The sequence below is a fragment of the Panulirus ornatus genome, chromosome 11, assembly GCF_036320965.1.
Source record: "Panulirus ornatus isolate Po-2019 chromosome 11, ASM3632096v1, whole genome shotgun sequence".
In the NCBI taxonomy this organism is placed as follows: Eukaryota; Metazoa; Arthropoda; class Malacostraca; order Decapoda; family Palinuridae; genus Panulirus; species Panulirus ornatus.
Genome location: NC_092234.1, coordinates 17,484,861 through 17,509,222, shown reverse-complemented (window position 1 = coordinate 17,509,222; position 24,362 = coordinate 17,484,861). Strand labels below are relative to the sequence as shown.

The 24,362-nt window shown below is 44.2% G+C and overlaps 2 protein-coding genes across 2 annotated transcripts in view; one reads left to right on the top strand and one right to left on the bottom strand.

Annotated features, from left to right (window-relative positions):
- Positions 1 to 20,277, top strand: part of LOC139751095 (uncharacterized) — a 28,172-nt gene extending 7,895 nt beyond the window's left edge. The window contains exons 2-5 of the mRNA XM_071666195.1: positions 15,590 to 15,687; positions 15,918 to 16,034; positions 17,315 to 17,520; positions 19,844 to 20,277. Of these exons, the coding sequence (XP_071522296.1) occupies positions 15,591 to 15,687; positions 15,918 to 16,034; positions 17,315 to 17,520; positions 19,844 to 19,933 (510 nt within the window). The 5' untranslated portion in view covers position 15,590 and the 3' untranslated portion in view covers positions 19,934 to 20,277. The remainder of the gene's footprint in view (positions 1 to 15,589; positions 15,688 to 15,917; positions 16,035 to 17,314; positions 17,521 to 19,843) is intronic.
- Polr3A (RNA polymerase III subunit A) overlaps positions 1 to 24,362 on the bottom strand; it is a 140,187-nt gene that overhangs the window by 106,336 nt on the left and 9,489 nt on the right. The window lies entirely within an intron of this gene.

Genomic DNA, 24,362 nt, shown 5'->3' with positions numbered 1-24,362 from the left:
ACACACACACACACACACACACACACACGTAAACATGAAGGTCAAATACTGGGCCTGAGGCGCCTAGCTTCTCTCTGGCCCCTCGAAGGTTGGTGAAGTTAACCTTTGTCTTGTAAACCTTTCTTGTTATGTACGTACGCCAGTGTGTGTGTGTGTGTGTGTGTGTGTGTACACATACCTGCTTGAATATAAATGTACGTTCCGTCCATACGCTTTTATACCACATGTAGGCTACGTGTACTTTACGCACGCAGGTATTGGCGTATCCAAACCTCGATCTATCTTGTTCTATCTATCTGTATTTGTTAACTAATTGTTACGCTTTTGTTATGTTCTGGGGAGGGAGTTATAGCCTGGTGAAGGCCGTCTCTCCATCGTTCTGTACTGTAATGCCACATCCGTGCTGGAGAGCAGTGTCAAATGCTTTCTGCTCGTCCAGACACGGACGAGCCAGCCAACCTTATCTTATCTTATCTTAATGTAGTTCAATCTCTCTTAAAAGCTGGTTTTATATATATATATATATATATATATATATATATATATATATATATATATATATATATATATATATATATATATATATATATATATATATATATTATCCCTGGGGATAGGGGAGAAAGAATACTTACAATGTTTTCCCTGCTTGTCGTAAAGGCGACTAAAAGGGGAGGGAGCGGGGGTGGGGGGTGGGGGGCTATATATCTTCCCCTCCCATTTTCAATTTTCCAAAAGAAGGAACAGAGAAAGGGGCCAAGTGAGGATATATCCTCTAAGGCTCAGTCCTTTGTTCTTAACGCTGCCTCGCTAACCCGGGATATAGCAAATATATATACACACACACACACACACACACACACACACACATATATATATATATATATATATATATATATATATATATATAATATTATCATTTTTTATTTTGCTTTGTCGCTGTCTCCCGCGTTAGCGAGGTAGCGCAAGGAAACAGAAGAAAGAATGGCCCAACCCACCCACAAACACATGTATATACACACACGTCCACACAGGCAAATATACATACCTATACATCTCAACTTATACATATATATACACACACAGACATATACATATATACACATGTACATAATTCATAGTCTGCCTTTATTCATTCCCATCGCCACCTCGCCACACATGAAATAACAACCCCCTGCCCCCTCATGTGTGCGAGGTAGCGCTAGGAAAAGACAGCAAAGGCCACATTCGTTCACACTCAGTCTCTAGCTGTCATGTAATAATGCACCGAAACCACAGCTCCCTTTCCACATCCAGGCCCCACAGAACTTTCCATGGTTTACCCAGACGCTTCACATGCCCTGGTTCAATCCATTGACAGCACGTCGACCCCGGTATACCACATCGTTCCAATTCACTCTATTCCTTGCACGCCTTTCACCCTCCTGCATGTTCAGGCCCCGATCACTCAAAATCTTTTTCACTCCATCTTTCCACCTCCAATTTGGTCTCCCACTTCTCGTTCCCTCTACCTTTGACATATATATCCTCTTGGTCAATCTTTCCTCACTCATTCTTTCCATGTGACCAAACCATTTCAAAACACCCTCTTCTGCTTCCTCAACCACACTCTTTTTATTATCACACATCTCTCTTACCCTATCATTACTTACCCGATCAAACCACCTCACACCACATATTGTCCTCAAACATCTCATTTCCAGCACATCCACCCTCCTCCGCACAACTCTGTCTATAGCCCACGCATCACAACCATATAACATTGTTGGAACCACTATTCCTTCAAACTTACCCATTTTTGCTTTCCGAGCTAATATTCTCGACTTCCACACATTCTCCAACGCTCCCAGAATTTTCGCCCCCTCCCCCACCCTATGATTCATTTCCGCTTCCATGGTTCCATCCGCTGCCAGATCCACTCCCAGATATCTAAAACATTTCACTACCTCCAGTTGTAAATGTTTATTTTGACCATTTTTGATGATTTACATACGATTTTATTACATGGATATATATATATATATATATATATATATATATATATATATATATATATATATATATATATATATATATATATATATATATATATATGAGAAACTGCAGAAGCTGGTGACTGAGTTTGGTAAAGTGTGTGAAAGAAGAAAGTTAAGAGTAAATGTGAATACAAGCAAGGTTATTAGGTACAGTAGGGTTGAGGGTCAAGTCAACTGGGAGGTAAGTTTGAATGGAGAAAAACTGGAGGAAGTAAAGTGTTTTAGATATCTGGGAGTGGATCTGGCAGCGGATGGAACCATGGAAGCGGAAGTGGATCATAGGGTGGGGGAGGGGGCGAAAATTCTAGGAGCCTTGAAGAATGTGTGGAAGTCGAGAACATTATCTCGGAAAGCAAAAATGGGTATGTTTGAAGGAATAGTGGTTCCAACAATGTTGTATGGTTGCGAGGCGTGGGCTATGGATAGAGTTGTGCGCAGGAGGATGGATGTGCTGGAAATGAGATGTTTGAGGACAATGTGTGGTGTGAGGTGGTTTGATCAAGTAAGTAACGTAAGGGTAAGAGAGATGTGTGGAAATAAAAAGAGCGTGTTGAGAGAGCAGAAGAGGGTGTTTTGAAATGGTTTGGGCACATGGAGAGAATGAGTGAGGAAAGATTGACCAAGAGGATATATGTGTCGGAGGTGGAGGGAACGAGGAGAAGTGGGAGACCAAATTGGAGGTGGAAAGATGCAGTGAAAAAGATTTTGTGTGATCGGGGCCTGAACATGCAGGAGGGTGAAAGAAGGGCAAGGAATAGAGTGAATTGGATCGATGTGGTATAGCGGGGTTGACGTGCTGTCAGTGGGTTGAATCAGGGCACGTGAAGAGTCTGGGGTAAACCATGGAAAGCTGTGTAGGTATGTATATTTGCGTGTGTGGACGTATGTTTATACATGTGTATGGGGGTGGGTTGGGCCATTTCTTTCGTCTGTTTCCTTGCGATACCTCGCAAACGCGAGAGACAGCGGAAAAAAAAAAAAAAAAAAAAAAAAAAAAAAAAATATATATATATATATATATATATATATATATATATATATATATATATATATATATATATATCAGTGAGGCATTATTTCCTACCATGCTGTGTGCTTCATTACAGTCATGTGTAAAAACAGCAAAGGTTTCCTGTCCATATGTAACTGATGTCTGATGTTCAGCGACCCAAGGATTTTACATAACCACCAGTTTGGTCGTTATATATGCCTTGTTCCATTGAATGCAAGACATGTTCTAAACCCCAGGATTACTTTCCTGTGTTGTCCTTTGATAAAACAATGATAAGATTGTTGCCAGCGTTATCAGAATTGTTAACAAACTTACAATAACTTTTTGTACGAACATGTCTGCACATAAAACATGCTTCCTTATTAAAGCTATTTGTCGAAACATTTCTGGCAATTCCTGAGTCGTCGGAGATGTAATATTGCAAATGTTTATTTTGACCATTTTTAATGATTTACATACGATTTTATTCCATGGATATCCAGGCATTTGAACTGTGCCCGCTCAGTTCATATGCCAAAGATGTTGACACCTTAATGCCGGGTTTGACCTGTTGACCTGTCATGACCTCTGGTTGATGAGTGAGCTCATGTAGGGCCTTCCGACCCCTGAGTGACCTGATATCACCTCACAATTAGCCCGCCTCTCTCTCTCTCTCTCTCTCTCTCTCTCTCTCTCTCTCTCTCTCTCTCTCTCTCTCTCTCTCTCTCGCACATATATGACAATACCGTATTTGATATTTGTTTTTTCATAGACAAATTCTCGTACATAACACTGGAGAAAATTAGTCATAAATTATTTAGATTGAAAAAAATACCGTCGTAAAACATTAGATTAAGCAGCCTAACCGCGAATTTGGTACGATTAATACGTGTACTATAACGTAAATATCATTTATATTGTCATACATTTGGAGGACAAGATTCGTAAATGATAAAGATAAAGAAGCATGAGAGGTAGTATATAAACAAGACGTAGATTAACAATTCAACAAAACAACGTCGGTATATCATTGAAAATATCAGTCAACTTCTACCCAAAATTTCCAAGTTTAAAAAGTAATTTCTAAAAGTAGAAAACATGGAAAGAAGAACAGATAGACAGCTACAAAAGTAGACAGTTAGCATTTCATAATTGAAAGTACATAAGGCAAGGGAAGGTTTGGTCTAGTGAGTTAGCGAGGGAGAAGACTGGGCGGCTGGCCTGAGCTAGGCTACCCCCATGTCTGATTGGGTAAACTGCACGTTCGTTTAACCATCTGTAGTTAACATATTCTTGACTTGCGATACAAAGGTGAGGAAACACCAACAACCACGGGGGTCCAGTGATGGCTCACGGTGACCACTGTGATGGGTAACACATCTCGGTTGAGGGAGAACAGAAAAGATTGAAACGTGTCAAGTGACGGACGACATAGAAACCAGAACTTTAGAAACACGAAAAGATAAAAATATACAACTTAGTGTGAAGATACATTATAATAACCACAACACAACTTAGTGTGAAGACTATGATAACCACAACACAACTTAGTGTGAAGATACATTATGATAACCACAACACAACTTAGTGTGAAGACTATGATAACCACAACACAACTTAGTGTGAAGATACATTATGATAACCACAACACAACTTAGTGTGAAGATACATTATGATAACCACAACACAACTTAGTGTGAAGATACATTATGATAACCACAACACAACTTAGTGTGAAGACTATGATAAGCACAACACAACTTAGTGTGAAGATACATTATGATAACCACAACACAACTTAGTGTGAAGATACATTATGATAACCACAACACAACTTAGTGTGAAGACTATGATAACCACAACACAACTTAGTGTGAAGATACATTATGATAACCACAACACAACTTAGTGTGAAGATACATTATGATAACCACAACACAACTTAGTGTGAAGACTATGATAACCACAACACAACTTAGTGTGAAGATACATTATGATAACCACAACACAACTTAGTGTGAAGATACATTATGATAACCACAACACAACTTAGTGTGAAGATACATTATGATAACCACAACACAACTTAGTGTGAAGATACATTATGTAACACAACTTAGTGTGAAGATACATATGATAACCACAACACAACTTAGTGTGAAGATACATATGATAACCACAACACAACTTAGTGTGAAGATACATTATGATAACCACAACACAACTTAGTGTGAAGATACATTATGATAACCACAACACAACTTAGTGTGAAGATACATTATGATAACCACAACACAACTTAGTGTGAAGATACATTATGATAACCACAACACAACTTAGTGTGAAGATACATTATATAATAACCACAACACAACTTAGTGTGAAGATACATTATGATAACCACAACACAACTTAGTGTGAAGATACATTATGATAACCACAACACAATTTAGTGTGAAGATACATTATGATAACCAGAACGTAACTTAGTGTGAAGAAAGTAGAACAGCAAATATGTTCATAACTAGGGGAAAAAAAAACTGTATTTACTTTATATAATGAAGAGGCAAACAACACCATTGGTCACAGACGTGATCGAACCATATTTCAAATATTTTTATGTTGTTGTTTTCAATTGGTGTTCTATATATGTTAACAATCCTACTGTAGTAAAGGAACTGGTCTCGCTCCAAGAAAAACGCTGACCAATGAAACTGAATCATTTTGATATGAATAAATATTGGGATCAAGACAACTGATGAAGCCTTTGTGTATTTCTGACTATGTCTGAAATTACAGCCATGACCCCTTAAGCAAGACGACCCTACAGAACGTATTTACGACCCTATAGAACGACTTTACGACCCCATGAGTTCTGATCTGACTATTAAGGATCTGTTGCCTGACCATGGAGGATCCTGGAACGTGTACTGTAAGATCGAAATATTATTATTACGTCATCACACACGACGCTAAGGTCTGGTCTACGTAGCCTTGAAGTAAGGCATCTCAACCTTCTCTGTACAAAAAAGAAAATTAACTCTTCAGTTACGATGACCCCAGTTACTGTACTCCATGACGAAACCATCGTATTCGAAGGTCGAAGTCGTCGTAGTAAAGGATCATTACCTCATCGTACTCACAGGTGATTACAGCAATGGTGCTTAAGAAGTTACGTCATCATCTTTAATGAGCTGTTATCGTGCTCAAAGGATTTCTAACGACCCTTACAGACACCCTCCCAGTTCAACCCTATATCAGCACGACGCTGGTACAACCACTCGGTACGACATCCCGGCCATGACAGTCGTAGTGTTGTGCGCGAGGGTCTTCGTGGTCGTAGTCAGCGATCGTAGTAACGTCGGACACCAGAGGTCGCCAGAGAAACCGATTCAGAAGTTGAGCACACGAAACAGACACGACGGACGTCAACATGCAAACCATGTTGGTCTAAAAAATAACAACACAATCAAAGATTTGGTTATAATTTGTGAAAATTCGGATGGTTGTGAATTATAATATGTTTCATAATAATAATATACCAAGATTCTTACCAAGTGTTGTAAATAACAAAGGTGTATACCACTGGCATTGTTGCGGGCGATATAATGACATAATCATAGTTGTGTGGTGTAACAAGCCGTTGGAGGTAATTACTAAAGTAAACCAGGACAGCTGGTTGGTTGTGTCCAGCTGCGTTTATTATACACATGGAGGCAGACTGGCTGGTACAACATGAGTCTGCTGGGTGAAAATGTATCCAGCACCAGCAGCAGGTAATGGTTGCTGTGGTATGAGGGAAGTGTGAGTTGCTGGTGGACGACAGGCAAGCTCTAAGCTCACTAGATATATATCATCATTTTCAAAAGCAAAAAAAAGAGGAAGCTACGGATATACCTGGATATATCATGATGTTCTAAAACACCTGGTGCGTGTGGCAGCACATGATGAGACGAGAGAATGGGAAACTGTGGAAGTGAATATCACAATTACACAACACTGAAACACTTGATCAGTGAAGGAGAACAGCGTCTCTGAGGACACTTAGGTCACACGAAGACAGGTGACAAAAAGAGGAGGGAGCGGAGGGTTGGAAACCCTCCCCTCCAAGTTTGACTTTTCCAAAGAGGAAATAGACAAGGGGCCAAGTGAGGATTTTCTCCCTAAGGCTCAGGCCTCTATTCTTAACGCTACCTCGCTAACGCGAGAAATGGCGAATGTTTGAGGACAATGTGTGGTGTGAGGTGGTTTGATCGAGTGAGTAACGTAAGGGTAAGAGAGATGTGTGGAAATAAAAAGAGCGTGGTTGAGAGAGCAGAAGAGGGTGTTTTGAAGTGGTTTGGGCACATGGAGAGAATGAGTGAGGAAAGATTGACCAAGAGGATATATGTGTCGGAGGTGGAGGGAACGAGGAGAAGAGGGAGACCAAATTGGAGGTGGAAAGATGGAGTGAAAAAGATTTTGTGTGATCGGGGCCTGAACATGCAGGAGGGTGAAAGGAGGGCAAGGAATAGAGTGAATTGGAGCGATGTGGTATACCGGGGTTGACGTGCTGTCAGTGGATTGAATCAAGGCATGTGAAGCGTTTGGGGTAAACCATGGAAAGCTGTGTAGGTATGTATATTTGCGTGTGCGGACGTATGTATATACATGTGTATGGGGGGGGGTTGGGCCATTTCTTTCGTCTGTTTCCTTGCGCTACCTCGCAAACGCGGGAGACAGCGACAAAGTATAAAATATATATATATATATATATATATATATATATATATATATATATATATATATATATATATATATATATATATATATATAATCTTTCTTTCAACACATCAATTATTTTAAGAGGTTAAGGGAAGTCATGTAGTAATCATTACCACTGTAGCTAACCTTAAACACACACAAACTCACACTGCTCATTAAATCAGTGTTGTAAGTTGTTTACACTCCAGGACATTCGTAAATACAAGAGAAAAAAAGCAATATCATGTTCCTTAATCACCTCAAGACGTTCTGTAAAAACACTATATATATAAAAAAAAAAAAAGTAAATGAAGATAATATCTTAAATTACGTGTTGGTGGAGGGTGGTTGGGTGAGGGTGTGTGTTGGCACTGTGGTTTATTCTTGTGTATATGGATGTTGTGATGTTAAGTGGGATGACATAATGGTGGAGAGGAAGTAATATCATACAGGTAAGTGTGTAGGTAGCCATCATGCTCCTCTGCACCTAATGTTCCAGGAAGGTGAACACAGGAAGGTGAACACAGGAAGGTGAACACAGGAAGGTGAACACAGGAAGGTGAACACATGCTCCACGATACAATGAAGAAGTTGAAAGTTGAAAGCGAACGCAGGGGAAAGTAAAGTGATGGTTCTTCGAAAGTAAAGAACATGATAAGATGAATGATAAAGGAAAAAAAAACTAGCAAAACCAGGTGATTTCTACTGAAAAATTGGAGAGGAAGGAGTGTCAGAGAAAGTAGGAAAATATAACTATTTGCGAACAATATGGTGTACCAGGAGAGTGGAAATGTAGACAAACATGAGTGCAGGAAAATGTGGTCATAACAACATTGTGAGATGTCAGTTGTGGAAGCGGAAAAAAAGACTTACGAAACGATATAATTATCTCTCCATTATGGTAAGGCAGAGTGTGTTGTGAACACAACCAGTGACAGTGGTAGGGGTAAGTTATGTCTGGGGTAACTATTGTGTAAGGGGTAACTATTGTGTCAGGAGTAACTACTGTGTCAGGAGCAACTAGTGTGTCAGGGGTAACTATTGTGTCAAAAGTAACTATTGTGTCAGGAGTAACTACTGTGTAGGGGATCTACTATGTCAGGGGTAACTATTGTGTCAGGAGTAACTACTGTGAAGGGGATCTACTATGTCAGGGGTAACTATTGTGTCAGGAGTAACTACTGTGTAGGGGATCTACTATGTCAGGGGTAACTATTGTGCCAGGAGTAACTACTGTGAAGGGGATCTACTATGTCAGGGGTAACTATTGTGTCAGGAGTAACTACTGTGTAGGGGATCTACTATGTCAGGGGTAACTATTGTGTCAGGAGTAACTACTGTGTAGGGGATCTACTATGTCAGGGGTAACTATTGTGTCAGGAGTAACTATTGTGTAGGGGATCTACTATGTCAGGGGTAACTATTGTGTCAGGAGCAACTAGTGTGTCAGGAGTAATTATTGTGTCAGGGATAACTATTGTGTAAGGGGTAACTATTGTGTCGGGTTAACTACTGTGTCGGGTAACTACTGTGTCAGTGTCAGGGGTAACTATTGTGTCAGGTAATTACTGTGTAAGGGTAACTATTGTGTCAGGGATAACTATTGTGTCAGAGGTAACTATTATCAGGGGTAACTTCTGTCAGGGGTAACTATTGCATCAGGGGTGACTACTGTGTCAAAGGTAACCATTGTGTCAGGGGAAACTACTGTATCAGGGGTAACTAGTGTGTTAGGGGTAACTAGTGTGTCAGGGGTAACTAGTGTGTCAGGGGTAAATAGTGTCACGGGGTAACTAGTTGTCAGGAGCAACTAGTGTGTAAGGGGTAAACAGTATGTCGGGGTAAGTATTGTGCCAGGCGTAACTAATATGTCAAGGGTAACTACTGTGTCGGGGTAACTATTGTGTCTGGGGTAACTCGTGTGTCAGGGGTAACTAGTGTGTCAGGGGTAACTAATATGTCAGGGGTAACTACTGTGTCGGGGTAACTATTGTCTGGGGTAACTAGTGTGTCAGGGGTAACTAGTGTGTCAGGGGTAAATAGTGTGTCAGAGGTAACTAGTGTGTCAGGAGCAACTAGTGTGTAAGGGGTAAATAGTATGTCGGGGTAACTGTCGTGTCAGGGTAACTAATATGTTAGGGTAACTATTGTGTCAGGGGTGACTATTGTGTCAGGGGTAAATAGTGTGTCAGGGGTACCTAGTGTGTAAGGGGTAAAGAGTGTGTTAGGGGTAACTAGTGTGTAAGGGGTAAAGAGTGTGTCAGGGGTAACTATTGTGTCAGGGGTAACTAGTGTGTCATGGGCAACTATTGTGTCGGGGTAACATAGTGTGTCAGGGGTAACAATTGTGTCAGGGGTAACTAGTGTGTCATGGGCAACTATTGTGTCGGAGTAACTAGTGTGTCAGGGATAAATATTGTGGCAGGGGTAACTACAGTGTCAGGGGTAACTACTGTCTCGGGATAACCAGTGTGTCAGGGGTAACTAGTGTCAGGGGTAACTACTGTGTCGGAGTAACTAGTGTGTCATGGGTAACTACAGTGTCAGGGGTAATTATTGTGTCGGGGTAACTAGTGTGTCAGGGGTACTACAGTGTCAGGGGTAACTACAGTGTCAGGGGTAACTATTGTGTCAGGGGCAACTACAGTGTCAGGGGTAACTACAGTGTCAGGGGTAACTATTGGGTTGGGATAACTAGTGTGTCAGGGGTAACTAGAGAGTCAGGGGTAACTATTGTGTCGGGGTAACTAGTGCGTCAGGGGTAACTACAGTGTCAGGGGTAACTACTGTGTCAGGGATAACTATTGTGTCAGGGTCAACTACAGTGTCAGGGGTAACTACAGTGTCAGGGGTAACTACTGTGTCGGAGTAACTAGTGTGTCATGGGTAACTACAGTGTCAGGGGTAATTATTGTGTCGGGGTAACTAGTGTGTCAGGGGTAACTACAGTGTCAGGGGTAACTAGTGTGTCATGGGTAACTATAGTGTCAGGGGTAACTATTGTGTGTGGGTAACTAGTGTGTCAGGGGTAACCATTGTGTCGGGGTAAGTAGTGTGTCAGAGGTAACTACAGTGTCAGGGGTACCTAGTGTGTCAGGGGTAACTACAGTGTCAGGGGTAACTACAGTGTCAGGGGTAACTACAGTGTCAGGGGTGGGTGGCTACTATGGACAGAGTGAGGAACATGTATGTAGACGGCAAGACTGGCTTGTATAATGGACGTACATACATACCATAGTAATACAAGAGAAGTGTGTGCAGTGCAGCTACATCTGCCATGCTGAGTGAACATGGTGACATTTAGTAGACGTTTATCTCCATCTGTGTCAGGTCAGCAAGGTCAGGTAGAGGAGGGTGGGTCACGCCTCTCACTAATCACAGGCTGGTATGACCCCATTTCATGTTTCTCTGTACTAAATCTCTATGCTGTCTAATTTCACAGTGTGTAACAAGTCCTCTGGAGATGTGGTAATACACGAAAGCGCTTAGGATTCTCTTGTTTCCTATTGCTATTGATGTCAACAGTTGGTCGCCTCATTGAAGGAGGAAGATGAAGGTATGGGAGGCGTAATGTAGTGATCATGAGACCAACCTCGCGCGTCTATATCGACATTACATGGAAGGAACTGGTGGGTTCTCCCACCCAGAGATTGTTATAAAGATAAGATCAATATATTATAGACATCTGATAAGGAAACAGAAGATGTCCAGCGCGTAGTCCTCACCACACTAGTCTACAGGAACGAAAGTAAGATTATAAATAAAGTCAGCCTTCAATGAACTGATTGCACATTCTTAACAAGACTTTATGAAGGAAATAGAAGGTTACTAAGTATGTGTTGGACGAAAGGCATTACTCGTTTAAGAAAATACCATGACGATGATTTTTAAAACAAAATCACAAGAGCTGGTCACCGGCCATGACAGATGGCATGTTGTGATTTCCTGGGTTGGATCATTTAAACTGTTCTGGAGAGGAGTAGTTTCGCCCTAAATGTGCAGGATCTAACTACTCAACCTTGGCGTTTTTCTCTCTTGTAACGAAGCTGTTCAAAGGTCACCCAAGCCTGTTTGGGTTACACCGGTCGAGGACCGTGAGAGTATTTAGCAACTTGGGGTTCAACATCCTCTGCTCTTTTTCTCTTAATGTTGTAGCGGGTTGTGTGGCGATGCAGGGAGAGGTTGTCACACCAGACTCGAGCCTGGTTGTTCATAAGCCGTGCGTGGAGCCTGTGTGTGTGTGTCTGCTCTCCCAGCAGTAGCTGTGCGAGAGTGCTGACCTTTCACTCATCATTCCCCCTCAGGCTGGAAGCATTTGTGTCGACCTCTGCTTTCAGATGTTGTGAGAGTTGCCAGAGATGTGCTGCCGCTCAGGTTTTCTTACCGTCGCTCTAGGTATGGATGGTTGTAACGTAGGATAACATACGATGCTTTTCGTTACTGTATGTACTACTCACTTACAGGCAAATCAACTTGTATTTTCTTTGGGAATGGTTACTCTACGAGTAATAATTTGGGTCATATGAAATATAATCTATGTAATCAAAATGAGTAATATATGGAGAGTATTACGTTTCGATAGTGTTTCCGTATTGTTGAGTAAGATCTGTACTTGGACGTGTGCAACTGATGAAAGTCATCAAAAATATTAGTTTACCCTGACGTTTGACAAAGTTTCTTCGTTGAAATAGAAAACGTAAGTAATGTAAGGGATCCTAATCTTTCTCTAGTCTCTCACTACAACACTAAGTTAACCAAGATCAGATAGAACATGGAGGACTTGTGGCTACTCGTGAACATCATACAGACCCAAGAACTGCCACGCCTCATTCCCGGGTGGAGAAGGTAGGCCGCCCATCTCAAGGTGAACCGCCCCTCTCACCACCCCTACCAGCACCCACCCATCACGATACAGACAACCATAGAAAACCTAGATGTCATCACGATACAGGCAACCATAGAAAACCTACGCGTCATCACGATACAGGCAACCATAGAAAACCTACGCGTCATCACGATACAGGCAACCATAGAAAACCTACGCGTCATCACGATACAGGCAACCATAGAAAACCTATACGTCATCACGATACAGGCAACTACAGAAAACCTAGACGTCATCACGATACAGACAACCATAGAAAACCTAGACGTCATCACGATACAGACAACCATAGAAAACCTAGACGTCATCACGATACAGACAACCATAGAAAACCTACGCGTCATCACGATACAGGCAACTACAGAAAACCTATACGTCATCACGATACAGACAACCATAGAAAACCTAGACGTCATCACGATACAGGCAACCATAGAAAACCTAGACGTCATCACGATACAGGCAACCATAGAAAACCTAGACGTCATCACAATACAGACAACCATAGAAAACCTATACGTCATCACGATACAGGCAACCATAGAAAACCTAGACGTCATCACGATACAGGCAACCACAGAAAACCTAGACGTCATCACGATACAGACAACCATAGAAAACCTAGACGTCATCACGATACAGACAACCATAGAAAACCTAGACGTCTAACTCAGGGGATACTTAAGTAATACGAGACCCTGGGTACCAAATGAGTTGCGGGAACCCATCACTTCCTTAAACTCAAAAAAGAAAAGCAATAATTTGATGATGTATTTGGGAATATCACAGTAACAAGCCAGAGAATACACACTACATTGGATATTGCTTTATAACTTACATTTTGTAACACCAGCTGTTACCTTACTGGAGTTTGTGAATGCTGAGCTCAAGTTTAAAAGCTTACACTACTTGAAAAACGAATGAAAATACCAAACACTTTAATAACATGAGGCCTATTCCACATCTGTCATTAAATACCTGAAGCAAAATCTGAATTAGTATCATTAGAAAACGGGTCCCCACAAAGCCAGAGTCGAACCCCGGTTCTCTCTTTTACAAAGCGAATATAATAACCATACGACTGTTTTCTTTCCCCCACTCTTTCTCCAGCGCCACAACGGGAGGCGTTGAAGCAACACTTTTCCTCCAGTCCACAAGCCACGCACACCACTTGAAAGTGACGCGACCGAGAATTGTGAATGTTAAGTCGGGCGGGTGAGTGAACGCTGAACGCAATGCCTTTCTCCCGCGCCGCAGGGATCATCTTTGCTTTACATTGCGTTATTTTCCGTTGTTTTTTTTTTTCAACCATCTAGAGCTGCGGGCGCGGGGGGGGGGGGGGGTTGACGACAACGTCCATGGCAGGCAGCCAGGTTGGGGCGTGCTAGGGGGGGGGGGGGGTGGCTCACACCGCCAGATGACAACACTGACCCAGATAACCATGGGATGCGGGTTGGGTACATCCCGCGTGCCCTGCCGTCCATGTCCTTTTCCAGCAGGTTCAGGGTCTTGTCTCCCTCCTGCGCCCTTAGCTCCCGCCTGGTTCTACCCCCCCCCCTGGTTCAGGTATGACCTGCGCCCCGTACAGTCACCAAGGTCTTGTGGTACAGCCCTCCCACCCCAGGCGCCACACGAGCTGTGGGGTGGTGGCTTGTATCTCCCTGGGGGGGGGGGGGGTGCTGCCTGCGCGCGTGCGCACACCAGTGGCTGCAGGCGTCACACATGAGCCACCATCGTCAATCACTAGTGTGTGTGTGTGTGGCCACAACCCAGAGTGTTGTACCATGGCTCCTGCTGTGTACACGAAACCCTCTATGATGCCCACCCTGCCCTGTGGGATTCGTTGTTTGTGTGTGTGTGTGTCTGTATGTGTATGTAAGTCCAGGACTAAGATCCTTCCATAGGAGTCCCGTATGTAAACACTGCTCTGTCTCAACCATCATTATCGGCCAACATTCATCATATCCAACGCCATACGTGGGATGTGATGCTGTTCTTTTCATCAAGAACTGAAGGGTTTGATGAGCGGTAGCGGGGGGGGGGGGGGGGCAAGATGTGCGACTGTCCGGCTGCTTAGCAAACTACATGAGCTAGGCGTCCCTAGCTATCATGAGCTAGGCGTCCCTAGCTATCATGAGCTAGGCGTCCCTAGCTAGGCATACAGGACTGGTATAGGTGCTGTGTGTGTGGCGGAGGCTAGGAACCAAGGCTCAGATAAAACTATATTCTAATTCCTTACGCACGAAGGTACGAACGACCCTTGAACATGAAAATACGACCTTTGTTCTACCTATGTTGCCATGATGGGTAATTAAACCGACATTGTAAAGACAAGATTATACGAGACCATTCTTGTTCGGTCAGGGTTATATAACATTCTGCTGACTACGTTCTTCTCTTTACCTCCGCTGTATTTATCAACTTGGATCAAAGAAAACTTTTTTTTTTTGTAATTATATACGTATACATATAGATATCAATCCTGTTGAGAGGAAAAGTGATCTTACATGAACCTAGTCCACAGGGGTAGCGGGAGAAGCCATTACCCAAAGCAATCTTGAAGTCCAGGGAAAGTGCTGCATTCATACAGCAAACCACAACCTAACCTTACCTCATCTGGGGAACTGCCACTCACACCTCAATATAAACCTGAGGTGACGCAAGGTAAAATGAAGTCAGAATTCGTCGGCAAAATAAAGTCTGACCGGACAGGTTCTAAAAATAATTAATACGTTGTTATTATCCCAAGTCGGTTACATTACTGACCCAGAGCCCAGCTGCTGTCAGCAGTCCTACACTCATGATAACCTTTGCCTTCTGCTCATAACATTTTCAATTTGTTGATTTACAAATGTGATGACTTTCATTTTCACTGTTTAATTCACCAATTCATTTGTCTTGAGTTATACAAATATGTTGTTTACGTCTCTACAGGATGTTTGTGGCGCGGACCGTGTTGGTGGTGAGTGTGTGGTGCCTGGGACTGTGTGCCGCCATCCGGGTCGACGATAAGAAACACTTCCGTCTGTGTGGTGAGTCAGTCATACTGGTGGTGTTGTGGAGGCGCCCAGTGTTGCTCATGACGTGACAGGAGCCTCCCTGGGCGTCGTCAGCTGGCCTGTGTGCTCTGCGCAGCCCTGGTGGGCAAATTTCTTGGGTTGGCAAACGCACTTGGGGTCAGTGTTGCATTGCCTCCAGTGTTGAATGTGTGAGTTTGATGCTGGTAGTTTGTCTTAAAGTGTTTCCCTGGTTTGTGTTGCAGACATACCGCAGGCGGCGCAGCTGGACAGAGTGGAGGTGCAGGAGTGCAACAGGTGGCCCTGCCTGGTACGAGCTGGCCAGTCGGGCACGTACCACGTCACCTTCACACAACACACCAGTAAGTCTGTATCCCAAGCTACACCTCCACCCTACACACCCTCCGTCATGTATGGCGGACAACCAGTCCTGCACACACCCACCCACACACACACCTCTCACACGCCCTTACTTACTAGGTGAGGTAAGGGGTGGGTGGGTGGGTGGCAGACGGAACGTGACACAAATATTACCTGATCTGAAACACGCATGACTGATCTCTCTCTCTCTCTCTCTCTCTCTCTCTCTCTCTCTCTCTCTCTCTCTCTCTCTCTCTCTCATTAGCCCAGTCATTAAGACGATGAAAAACTGCAGATTTCCAAGACGCCTGTCCATCCCGGACATGGTTAGGACATCATAGTTATCGACCTAATGTACCCTTAAGCTGATGGTAGGTAAATTGGGTTAACTGGCTTACACTAGGATATATATATATATATATATATATATATATATATATATATATATTCTTTCGTCTGTTTCCATGCACTACCTCGCTAACGCGGGAAACAGCGACAAAGCATAATAAAATAAATAAAATATATATATATATATATATATATATATATATATATATATATATATATATATATATATATATTTTTTTTTTTTTTTTTTTTTTTCAAACTATTCGCCATTTCCCGCGTTAGCGAGGTAGCGTTAAGAACAGAGAACTGGGCCACTGAGGGAATATCCTCACCTGGCCCCCTTCTCTGTTCCTTCTTTTGGAAAATTAAAAAGAATTGAGAGGGGAGGATTTCCAGCCCCCCGCTCCCTCCCCTTTTAGTCGCCTTCTACGACACGCAGGGAATACGTGGGAAGTATTCTTTCTCCCCTATCCCCAGGGATAATATATATATATATATATATATATATATATATATATATATATATATATATATATATATATATATATATATATATATATATTGCGTACATGAGATGGCCTTAATTATGGCCTTCAGTTGTCACTGCTGTGTTCGCTAACGTGAAGAAAGAATTCACGTTAAGCTCAGATGACGACTAGGCTGGTCAAGGTGAGTGACATGGACGTGTTCCCCCGTGTAACATGGCCGTGTTCCCCCGTGTAACATGACCGTGTTCCCCCGTGTAACATGACCGTGTTCCCCCTGTGTAACATGACCGTGTTCCCCGTGTAACATGATCGTGTTCCCCCCCGTGTAACATGACCGTGTTCCCCCCGTGTAACATGACCGTGTTCCCCCCCGTGTAACATGACCGTGTTCCCCCGTGTAACATGACCGTGTTCCCCCCCGTGTAACATGGAGCCTCACCTTCCAGACGAGGTGATGCGTAGCATTAAGAGCGACATCTACGCCTGGGTGAAGCTGGCCGTCAACGACAAGAACAACAAACCCATCCGGGTGCCCATGCCTGGCGAGAGAGGGCGCCAGCTGTGTGGCTACGCCAACCCAGGCTGTCCTGTCTACCCTGGCGTGCCCACCACCATCACCAAGACCATCAACATCCCTGCCCAGGCCAGAGCGGTACGTCCTACCACGACACTGACTGACACCATAAACCACCAGTGCTGACTGACACCATAAACCACCACGACTGACTGACACCATAAACCACCACGACTGACTGACACCATAAACCACCACGACTGACTGACACCATAAACCACCAGCACTGACTGACACCATAAACCTCCAGTAATGACTGACACCATAAACCAACAGCACTGACTGACACCATAAACCATGAGTACTGACTGACCATAAACCAACAGCACTGACTGACACCATAAACCTCCAGTAATGACTGACACCATAAACCAACAGCACTGACTGACACCATAAACCTCCAGTAATGACTGACACCATAAACCAACAGCACTGACACCATAAACCAACAGCACTGACTGACACCATAAACCATGAGTACTGACTGACACCATAAACCACCAGTACTGACTGACACCATAATCTACCAGCACTGACTGACACCATAAACCACCACGACTGACTGATACCATAAAACACCAGCACTGACTGATACCATAAACCACCACGACTGACTGATACCATAAAACACCAGCAATGACTGACACCATAAACCACCACGACTGACTGATACCATAAACCACCACGACTGACTGATACCATAAACCACCAGTGCTGACTGACACCATAAAACACCAGCACTGACTGATACCATAAACCACCACGACTGACTGATATCATAAACCACCACGACTGACTGATACCATAAACCACCAGTGCTGACTGACACCATAAAACACCAGCACTGACTGACACCATAAACCACCACGACTGACTGATACCATAAACCACCAGTACTTACTGACACCATAAACCACCACGACTGACTGACACCATAAACCACCAGCACTGACTGACACCATAAACCACCAGTGCTGACTGACACCATAAACCACCAGCACTGACTGACACCATAAACCACCAGCACTGACTGACACCATAAACCACCAGCACTGACTGACACCATAAACCACCAGCACTGACTGACACCATAAACCACCAGTACTGACTGACACCATAAACCACCAGTAATGACTGACACCATAAACCACCAGCACTGACTGACACCATAAACCACCAGCACTGACTGACACCATAAACAACCAGCACTGACTGACACCATAAACCACCAGCACTGACTGACACCATAAACCACCAGTACTGACTGACACCATAAACCTCCAGCACTGACTGACACCATAAACCACCAGCACTGACTGACACCATAAACCACCAGTACTGACACACCATAAACCACCAGCACTGACTGACACCATAAACCACCAGCACTGACTGACACCATTAACCACCAGCACTGACTGACACCATAAACCTCCAGTACTGACTGACACCATAAACCACCAGCACTGATTGACACTATAAACCACCAGTACTGACTGACACCATAAACCACCAGTCCTGACTGACACCATAAACCACCAGCACTGACTGACACCATAAACCACCAGTAATAACTGGCTGGTACGTAGTACCCTACGGCTAACGAGCCAACCATCGGTACTACAGCAATAATCAAACCACTGCAACAATAGTAATACAATGGTAGACAATCATGTATGTTGTACGGGGCAAAGTTCTGATGATGTTTTCAAAGAAATAATAATGTGTCGTAATGTGCTGAGGATCGATTTCATCACATGAGCTTCATCCATCCGTTGACTGATTGTTGACACTTCCATCTACCACTGAAACTGCCGGGCTAATGTGGACCAGGGATGGACTGTAGTTTTTTTTTTTTTTTTTTTCAAAGATGGTCGGACCTCCGCATGGTCCGACACGGGCCTCTGCCTGTTAGGGGGGCCCGTTCCCTGGTTTCTAAGCATGGTCCTCTGAGATGCCTTCCGTAGCTGGTGTTTGATGTGTTGCAGGTTCACTGGAACACATACTCCCAGGTTTCAGGTGGTGCGTATATTACATTTTACACATCTTAAGTTGTACCAAAGTGTTGTCAAGGAGGTGACATGACCTAGGTCAACCTACGTATCAAAATGGTGAGATTTTCACCTATGGATCATGACGGAAAGTAGGCAAATGAGTTAACGACTGTTTAGCATTGTACTACGACCCTTAACGACCACCAGGGATTGATGGCGTGGCCTTTGACCTGGTTCGTGCTGGTCAGATGATAATAGACCAGGTTATCAATACGTAAGGTGTGGTGGAGAAGGTTATGTGTGTCCATCTCTGCTACAAGTGTTGTGTCGTACTTGATATACCGATGAATTATATTAATCCTGGGCCAGGATGTGTTCTAATGTTTGTGTGTCTTGTTGTTGTGCAGGCACAGGGGCAGGTGTTGGTCGAGTTCCAGGTGACGGACGAACGCAAGAATGTTCTCGTCTGCTTCAAGGCTCCCGTTATAGTGGCCTGAGTGTGTGTGTGGGGGGGACGACCACCGTGGCCACAAGCAGCTTCCTCCTCCACCTCCTCCTCCTGCTGCTGATGTCCACACAAGGCAAGACTTGTGTACAGCCACCAGCAGGCTTGTGGCGCCATCCTGTGCCACTCCAGCAGAATCACTCAGGCTCCGGGGATGAAGATGTCTTTGGCAAGACTTTGTTGCGTCCTACTCGTCAAATTCCAACTGAAGTTTTGGATTCCTTACGACTCTGTTCAGGTTGTTGTTATTATAATTGTTAGTGGAATTTTTTTCTTTTTTGGTAGAACATCCAAAGCTGCAGTCGACAGTTAATAAATTTTTTTTTTTTCCTTTAGTCCTGAGTTTCCTGGGGTCCCCATCGGTAACCCTCAGTGTTCAGGTCACCATTGGACCAGCCGACCAGCAACACCTCCTCAGTGTACATGTTCCCAGCAACACCTCCTCAGTGTACATGTTCCCAGCAACACCTCCTCAGTGTACATGTTCCCAGCAACACCTCCTCAGTGTACATGTTCCCAGCAACACCTCCTCAGTGTACATGTTCCCAGCAACACTTCCTCAGTGTACATGCTCCCAGCAACACCTCCTCAGTGTACATGTTCCCAGCAACACCTCCTCAGTGTACATGTTCCCAGCAACACCTCCTCAGTGTACATGTTCCCAGCAACACCTCCTCAGTGTACATGTTACCAGCAACACCTCCTCAGTGTACATGTTCCCAGCAACACCTCCTCAGTGTACATGTTCCCAGCAACACTTCCTCAGTGTACATGTTCCCAGCAACACCTCCTCAGTGTACATGTTCCCAGCAACACTTCCTCAGTGTACATGTTCCCAGCAACACCTCCTCAGTGTACATGTTCCCAGCAACACCTCCTCAGTGTACATGTTCCCAGCAACACCTCCTCAGTGTACATGTTCCCAGCAGCACCTCCTCAGTGTACATGTTCCCAGCAACACCTCCTCAGTGTACATGTTCCCAGCAACACCTCCTCAGTGTACATGTTCCCAGCAACACTTCCTCAGTGTACATGTTCCCAGCAACACTTCCTCAGTGTACATGTTCCCAGCAACACCTCCTCAGTGTACATGTTCCCAGCAACACCTCCTCAGTGTACATGTTCCCAGCAACACCTCCTCAGTGTACATGTTCCCAGCAACACCTCCTCAGTGTACATGTTCCCAGCAACACCTCCTCAGTGTACATGTTCCCAGCAACACCTCCTCAGTGTACATGTTCCCAGCAACACCTCAGTGTACATGTTCCCAGTAACACCTCCTCAGTGTACATGTTCCCAGCAACACTTCCTCAGTGTACATGTTCCCAGTAACACCTCCTCAGTGTACATGTTCCCAGCAACACCTCCTCAGTGTACATGTTCCCAGTAACACCTCCTCAGTGTACATGTTCCCAGCAACACCTCCTCAGTGTACATGTTCCCAGCAACACCTCCTCAGTGTACATGTTCCCAGTAACACCTCAGTGTACATGTTCCCAGCAACACTTCCTCAGTGTACATGTTCCCAGCAACACTTCCTCAGTGTACATGTTCCCAGCAACACCTCCTCAGTGTACATGTTCCCAGCAACACCTCCTCAGTGTACATGTTCCCAGTAACACCTCCTCAGTGTACATGTTCCCAGCAACACTTCCTCAGTGTACATGTTCCCAGTAACACCTCCTCAGTGTACATGTTCCCAGCAACACCTCCTCAGTGTACATGTTCCCAGCAACACCTCCTCAGTGTACATGTTCCCAGCAACACCTCCTCAGTGTACATGTTCCCAAGCAACACTCCTCAGTGTAACATGTTCCCAGCAACACCTCCTCAGTGTACATGTTCCCAGCAACACCTCCTCAGTGTACATGTTCCCAGCAACACCTCCTCAGTGTACATGTTCCCAGCAACACCTCCTCAGTGTACATGTTCCCAGCAACACTTCCTCAGTGTAATATGTTCCCAGCAACACCTCCTCAGTGTACATGTTCCCAGCAACACCTCCTCAGTGTACATGTTCCCAGCAACACCTCCTCAGTGTACATGTTCCCAGCAACACCTCCTCAGTGTAATATGTTCCCAGCAACACCTCCTCAGTGTACATGTTCCCAGCAACACTTCCTCAGTGTACATGTTCCCAGCAACACCTCCTCAGTGTACATGTTCCCAGCAACACCTCCTCAGTGTACATGTTCCCAGCAACACCTCCTCAGTGTACATGTTCCCAGCAACACCTCCTCAGTGTACATGTTCCCAGCAACACTTCCTCAGTGTACATGTTCCCAGCAACACCTCCTCAGTGTACATGTTCCCAGCAACACCTCCTCAGTGTACATGTTCCCAGCAACACTTCCTCAGTGTACATGTTCCCAGCAACACCTCCTCAGTGTACATGTTCCCAGCAACACCTCCTCAGTGTACATGTTCCCCTTGGTCCAGTGTTCACACTCAGGTTGACTGGCCAGTCGATCCTCGTGTTACAGTCACTCCTCACCTTCAAATTATGGACGACTTCTGATGACTTTCGAAAAGCATATTTTTCTTTTTCAATGATACACATTTACTTAACAGTAAGTATTTGTACACACACGTACATAGAGAAAGTCACGTGTTCTCCCGCCATACATACATACACGTTCCTACCTCACCTGCCTTGGGTGTGGTCTATGCTGTCTGCCTTCTACGGTACCTCCTCCAGCAGCTCTGTTCCCAGAGGTCTCGCAGGACACCATACCGCAACTCTAACTTGGCCCGACATTATACTGAACACCATCTTACTTGACCATAATCTACCAGAAGCCAATGAATAATCTACCGCTTTGAAATTGTTTTCGTCCTGAAGTGATGTGGTGAGAGACTGGCCGCTGTGTTAACCTTCCCAGTGCCTCACAACATGAGGACTTCTAAACTCGTCTCACGCTGGATGACACACACACACAAGCCTCATAATTACCCATACGTGCAGCTCAGGGAGGCAGACCTACCTACACTCGTGAGCCCCCGTCTCTTGAACTTTTTGTATTACCATAAAGTTTAATCATTCGTATACTGTCAGAACTTAACTTTATCAGTGAGTTTATTCCAGTCATCCTCCACGGTGACACGATACAAGGACTGATTTCCATCTTCTCGTAACACTTTGTTTACTTCATATCTCGATATGTTTCCTCGTTGCTCTGTATTTACATCTCTCGAAGAACTGTTGACGGATCATCAGACTGGTTCAGCAATGTGAAGGGTGAGATTAAGTCACTCCTTACTCTTCTGTCTTCTCTTCCACTGTAACCCACACTCTTAATTCTGGCCCCGTCTTTGCTGTCCTACTCTGAACCTTCTCCATTATTTCTCTGTGGTTATCCAAGTGTGCGCGGTAGGCAAACTAGAGAAACGTGCTGTAAATTTAATGTGCACAGTGAACAGTTGGCAGAAACATGTCCTCATCAGTACAACTGACTGCAAGTCTAATATACGCCAGCAGACAGTCTGTCATCTTAACATTTCTCATGAAGATGAACTTGGCTGCAAGTCAGGTACAATGTCGACTCCCAAGTTCCTCCCACAGACACACTCCTGCAATGTATTTCCTGGTCCTCCTCTAATATGTCCCATCCTCGTCATGTATTCATATATTCGGGGTAACTTTCATGGACTATGTTATCAGACCAGTTTCCTCACCTTCTTCTTCCCTCATGACCTTGGCATCATCAGCAAACACACTGAGGCACGAGAGTCTCGTCTTGCCGGCGAGTTATTTACATTAATCCAGGAAGGCGAGGTTGCCACTGCTCGCCACTACTGGTGACCCTATGTCATCTGGAGACATCTTCCATGCCTGGCGTCCTTTGATCCCTTCACCCAAGCTAGTTCTCTGACCATCAACTGAGTCTCTTCCTCTTGTTCGTGCACCGAGATCCAACACCTTCCCAGCCTCCTCTGGGCTCAGGCAGGGTCAAACGCTTTCCGGCACACCAGATAGTGAAAAATTCCATCCAACTTTCTCTTTTGTCCAAAATGAGGTTCACTCTTTCATAAACCTCTGACCTCCTTCCCCAGAATCAGTGATCTCTCACCTACATAATCTTTTCTTTGCCAACAGGAGTCAATTAGTTTTCTATTTGATCTTTCCTAACATTCAACAGACCCCAATCCTCACTGAAACCAGTTTACGGGTTCACCGCTGCTACCAGATCTCCTTTACTAGTGTATATCTGCGCTCTTCCACTCTCTTGGCACTTTACCTTTCTCAAGCGACCCACTGAACAATATCTTAAGAAACTTAACGGTACTTTATCTGCACATTTCCGCACATGTGGACATACCTTAATAGTGTGTAGAGCTTTACATGAATGAGTTACGACCTTCTACTGCAATGTCAGTGCTTTCCAAGACCCCCTTCCCATCTCCTGATTAGTGTCTTCCAC